A 6,000-nucleotide genomic window follows, 5' to 3' on the forward strand; every position below is an offset into this window, starting at 1 on the left:
TTCATGATAGGCCCTGTGACCGTCAATGGAACTAGACCCTTAGAATTCTGTCTTCCTCACTTGAAAATCATTGTTAATATTCCAAGAAAGAAAAAGGATTCAAGTTACCAAGAAATGCAACTCTTGTGTCGAACACATTGCAGGAGGAAGTTAGCGGTCATTTTTTCTGAGGTGGTCATTACTATGAAACATGCTTCATTTTCTGTTTTTTTGGAGGCTTGTCCTTTTCCACATGATGAAGTAGTATCATAGTTTGTTTGCAGTGCACCATGTGTGGTAGTCTTTCTAAAGACTTTAGTCCTTTTTTGGTAAATCTCTCAAGAGAACTGTAGCTAATGCTTGGCCAGAGCATTCCCTTTAGATCTTGCTATAGAACTTGCTCAAGGAAAAAAAAAAAAACACCAGACAGACAATCCTCATGAAGGCTTGTATGCATGGTTTATCACAAAATGTACTACACTCACTTCATTTCCATTCCACTATGCTCCAATTACTTGTCGTGGGAAATAATGTCACCCCTGAGAATGACGTAGAGTCCTCTCTTCCGCTCTTGTTTCTTCCAGTGTGGCTGGTACTGGGGGCCGATGAGCTGGGACGATGCTGAGATGAGACTGGAGAACACGCCGGACGGCTCGTTCCTCGTGCGGGACAGCTCGGACGACCGCCACATTCTGAGCCTGACGTTCCGTGTCCAGGGCAGCACGCACCACACCCGCATCGAGCATCACAATGGTAAGGAGCCTAGCTCAAACCTCAGGGGAGGGGGGGGGGGGGGGGGGGGGGGGAGGACAGAGATGCTTCATGAGGTTGCAGTGAGCCTGCCTCCCAGAAGCTATATCTGAATGCTGTATCGGAGTCTGGTGATCAGACTAGAACAGTTTGTGGTTCAGTGGATGAGACCACAGGTCTCTAATCTCTCAGAACCTACATTCAAGTCTATCAGCAGCAACAGTACTGCTCCTTGGACAAAGTTGTTTTTTTTCCTCATTGCCTCGTACTTTGGAGAAAACTTACAGGCAAGCATTTTCTTGTATTTTTTTTTTCCTGGCTTTGTGTAGATAGACCTGTAGATGTTTTGTGATATGCTGTGCAAAAATCTTCATATTGAGGACTGTTGGGTTGCCTTGTCCTGAGTAAGTCCTTCAATGAACTTTTAATAGTGAGGTATACTATTAAAGGTTCGATATTTTGGACAGGTTGAATTCCCGTTGCCCAATGGCTTGTCCGTCAGACAACTTGGACTTGCTCAGACGATGATCTAGGCCAACAGTTTATGTCAGAGCACTCAGGTTTTATGCTGAAAGTGCTCTGCCATGAGTCAACTTGGGCAAATTGGAAAGAAAATGGGCCAGGAGTTCTTGTCAGGACACTCGAGTAGTCTTGGTAGTCCAAACCATCTCTAGTAGGCAAGTGCCAACCTACAATTAGGAATTTGATTGTTACCATCACAAAGTGAACATAAGATTGGCACTGTGAGATATTTCACAGTATCGGGTTTCAAGATCATACTGTGTACATTTACGTGACATAGCCAATGCATGCCACATATATTATTAGAAGCATGAGAGAGAATACAATGGGACGTTCAGAAAACATTTTCAGTTTTTTACCAAATTTTGAAGGTGCGGCCAGTTGGCAACATTGACTTTCCTACAGCCACCTGTCAAGTAGTCACAAGGTCTGTCTTTAGCCGGCCCCTGAAAATCTCTGTTATTGTGCCATAGCCTGTTGTTGTTCCACCGAGAAACAGAAAACAAGACAGTCTGTTTCTGGCGATCACCTAGAACAGTGATCTTTGCAGGGTTACGTCTAGCCTTGTATCAGACTTGCGGATCTATTTGTGCATGTCAGTGAGGCGTTCAGAACTACTGTGCTGTGCCACCATACTTGCCAGAATTCTGATACTCTCTGCAGGCGATGCCCATTGAGCCTCTATCAAAGACTATTCGAGGAGAGGGAGATGTTGAGAAATTAGACAGAAAGAAGCCTGCTATTTTCAATCTGATGGTAACCTTGTTGGTGGAACCTATGAGCACTCACAGGAAATGAAGAGAAAGGCGAACTTTTTTAATTTCTCTCCTCTTGCCATTTTACCATTCTTGCGTTCCATCTTTGGGGACGCTTTAACCCTGTGAAAGCATAGACCTCATACTGTGATGTGATAGCCTTTTGCCTCTATGAACGTCATATCCTGCAAATGTGGAACCCTTTGTAACACCGTCAATGCTTTCATGAATTTCACACTCAACTGAACTACCATGAAAATAATGTGCACACTGATATTTTTGAAGATATCAAATTCTGTACAAAAATAGATTCATCTGAAACACAAGTCGCTGAATTTGATCCAGCATGAAAAATCAATTTCATGATATGTTTCACTTTTGCTGTGTATGTCCTACGGCTAGCACAGCAGTAAAGCTAGAGTACAATTCATTCATTTCTTCTGACTTTGTTTTTAAGCAGACAGCTTGTTGAAACAACAACAGTTTTTTTTGACAGAATATGTTGTATTGGCCAGAAAGACAAACAAAGTCAGCCTATGTCTGCTTCCCCCACCCCCTTTTTAATTTCCTGCGGCTCTTAAGAAGGTTTCAGAATCGTGCACTACTACGAGAACATCTTTAATCGAGTCCGTGACCGTTACCGTGTTTACAGTTGGTGGCAATTTCAGGTGTTCTCAGTTCAGTAGCTGCAGTGTTTTGCAGCTTGATAATCTCTGCGAGCTGGGAAAAGCAGGTGGAATTTCAGACGTCCTAACCATGTCTCTGAACAGCCGGGGAAATCTTGTGCGCTTTACCGGGGATTGAGAGTGGGACGAGAGCCCCCCGGAGGTTCGAGCATTGGTTTCAAAGACAACTTGACCACAGCAGAGACCAGAACCTTCTGATGACTTTGACAAAGTGTGTTCAGAAACAAGCTGAAATGCCACAATCAACTAAAGTGATGATTTTTTCCTTTGATACAAAAAATGTGGTAGCGGGTGTCCAGCCGTGCAGACATCCGCATATATTTGGCGACAAACTCTTATGAAAGGAGGAGATTGAGACAGTTTTAATTTCAGATGTGATCTGAGCCGCAAAAAACAACAACACTTAGTCACCAAAATCTGGTATGCTTATGAAGGAGTATTGAAAAAAGAAGAAGAAGAGGAAGAGGAGGAAGAAGAAGGTAGAAGAAAGAAGAAGAAGGAAGAAGAAGATGATGATGAAATAGATGAAGGGAAATTGATGTTGAAAAAGGCAAATCAAACGATTTCTGAGACTTCCAGTTGAAGAGACATTTTCCATCAACAGGAGAGTTGATACACGTGAATAACCACAACCATCACCATCTCCACACGAATCAAGATGAAGAGATGATGTCCACTCTCCTTTTCAAAGAACCAAATGGGGCTCCACTTCCTGTCGAAAGTGTTGTGCCTTCCCTGACAACTGATATCTGTGTTGTTATGAAAATTTGGGATGTCGAAGGGCCCAGGGTTACGCTGACGTGCCACAAGCGGAATAGAATTGAGCTCTTCCCCGTTGGACTTTTTTTTTTTTTTTTTTTTGCAGGGGCAGACGGTGCTTGCTGTCTATTGATTTCATTCCGTCGTTGTTGCCGCGGCGTGTGTGACGTTGCTAATGGTTCGCGTGATTTCCATCGGCTGTAATTGAGCCGGTAACCGTAGCTTTTTAATCAATAGGTCGGGGGAGCCGATGATCTGAGAGCGGCAAAATGCAGCGATTTTGTGTCGCTATGTGGTTGTAGGGGCGCCTCGTTTTGTAGCTTTTAAAGGCGAGAGGAAGGTTTTGCTTTCGCATGTCGTTGGCACGAATTCTGTTCACTTCAGTCACCCTTGACCAAACTTCACCCGTCATTCCAAGGTTTGATCACAGTAGTGACAGAATTAATGCACATATGAGTTGAAGGGTTACTGGGTGAACAAAATGTATTGAGAAAAAGAAGTGAGACATGAAAATACCATGTGGAATAATTCCAAAATTAATGATTCTTGTGTCAGGTTATTTGTATTGCAACTGATTGTATGTTTCCGTCGATGAAGGCAATTTGTCAGTCATTTGCAATGTACAGTTGTACATAGCCATTGATATCTTGCAAATTTTAAAAGCAGGTAACGTTGTAATGATTGTATATATGATATTTATGTTTTGCAATTGCAATGAGCATAATGTATTGACACCCTGCATTAGAGGGAGATAGAATTAAGTGCAATAATGACAACTAATCATAGAATATAATATCAAACTTCATGTAAATGCCATTACACAAAAAGATTTTAATTGGCCTATGTTGCAGTGACTTGGCTTATTGTAATGGCCTTATGTTATATAATTGTATGGATTTCTTCTATCTGGATTGTCATTAATCATTTCCCGTAATGTTTCCCAATATTGCGTAATCATCTATGGGACCTAACATTCCATGAATATCTGTGTTAGGCAAGTGTGAATGTGCATTGTACTATTATACAAGAGCAGCAGGAATTATTTTCAGTGATAGCAAAATAGCAATATATGCATTGAGGAAATATTTGACTGATATTTTCAGTTCAATAAAGATATTGATACATTATATTACTTCCCCCTTTCAAAAACATGTTATAATGTCTGCCATGTAGACAAAAATCCCTTTGGAAACATTTGCAAAGAGCACATATCATCTTACTCTTGATACACTGTAGCCATTTTCTGGTTTTATTATTGTTTGCATATGATGAAAGGTACCTACACTATAGTCCCACCATAATCTATTGCCTGAAAGTGGTGAAAGTAGATGCTAATGCTACTATTGAATAAATACGATCATGATTTTGTGGCCCGCTGTACTGTGTGATGTTCGTCAACGGCATTATAGGCCTATCAAAGTCACACATTTGCTGTAAAACCAGAAGTGTTCACACACAAGAAACTTTCATGAGTTTCATGGTGAGCAAAGATTTGCAAAAGTAAAATGCACACAAAAGTTTGTTGTCTACAAATGACACTGAATGCCAGTGGCAATTCACAAAAGTTTTGTGCCGCAAAAAGGGCCAATGGCTCAAATTCCTGAGAGTTTCATGCCGAAAATATTTCTTGTTTTACAGTATACACCAATACCCAGTCAGTCAGCCTCCTGTATCATTTTAGGTGTATGCTTCACTGTTTCCTAACTAATTTCTGTCTTGCAGGCAAGTTCAGCTTCTGGTCCCAACCCACAACGCATGGCAGCTCCTCCATCGTAGAGTTCATCGAAGAGGCGATGCGGCACTCGCGGAACGGGCGGTTCCTCTACTTCCTGCGCCCTCGCTGGCCGGGCCTCCCGCCGATCCCGCTGCAGCTGCTGTACCCCATCTCGCGCTTCCAGAAAGCGCGCTCGCTCCAGCACATGTGCCGCTTCGTCATCCGCCGCCACGTCCGCCTCGACCACATCGATGCCCTCCCGTTGCCGCGACGACTCAAGGAGTACCTCCGGGAGGGGCAATACTATACCCCCGACGACATCAAGCCTTAGCGGCAGAAGTTTTGACATGATGCCGCTGTGACTCCAGAAAAGAGGGGCGAGATCTTCTCTCGTCAAACATCTCTGTCAGTAGCCTTCATGAAAATGCAAAGATCATCCTCGCGAAAATATATTCCTTCCGCCGCTTGAAATCTTATCGCCCTCCCGCTACTTGATGCTGCATTTGTGAGTGAGCATCAGATAATCAGGGCGCAAGTTCACTAGCTTCAGTATGATGGCGGCATGAAGGTTCCCTCTCATTCCTGTAGAGATGAGGGGAATATACATATATCTTTGCTGACATCACTTTATGCTGGGCCCCTCTGTACCCAAATGAGATCATCTCTTTCTAGGAATGGTAATCGAGCAGAAGATGGAGGAGAAAAAAATAGAAAGACTCAAACTGAAGTGACATCACAAAGCAGGAGAGATTCTGACAATGTGTGTGTATCTATTTCTCTGTAAAGTCACAGAGGAACTGGACTGTGAACCACAGGAAGAAAAAATCATATATAC

At 42.8% G+C, this 6,000-nt stretch overlaps 1 protein-coding gene across 1 annotated transcript in view; it reads left to right on the plus strand.

Annotated features, from left to right (window-relative positions):
- The window catches only part of LOC139735937 (uncharacterized), a 106,737-nt gene extending 101,203 nt beyond the window's left edge, over window positions 1-5,534 (plus strand). Inside the window, exons 4-5 of the mRNA XM_071646691.1 lie at window positions 564-732; window positions 5,174-5,534. Of these exons, the coding sequence (XP_071502792.1) occupies window positions 564-732; window positions 5,174-5,496 (492 nt within the window). The 3' untranslated portion in view covers window positions 5,497-5,534. The remainder of the gene's footprint in view (window positions 1-563; window positions 733-5,173) is intronic.
- Window positions 5,535-6,000: the final 466 nt, after the last annotated feature.

The sequence above is a fragment of the Diadema antillarum genome, unplaced genomic scaffold (assembly GCF_040938485.1).
Source record: "Diadema antillarum isolate AM-2024a unplaced genomic scaffold, OU_Dant_1.0 seq00000611_RagTag, whole genome shotgun sequence".
Taxonomy (NCBI): Eukaryota; Metazoa; Echinodermata; class Echinoidea; order Diadematoida; family Diadematidae; genus Diadema; species Diadema antillarum.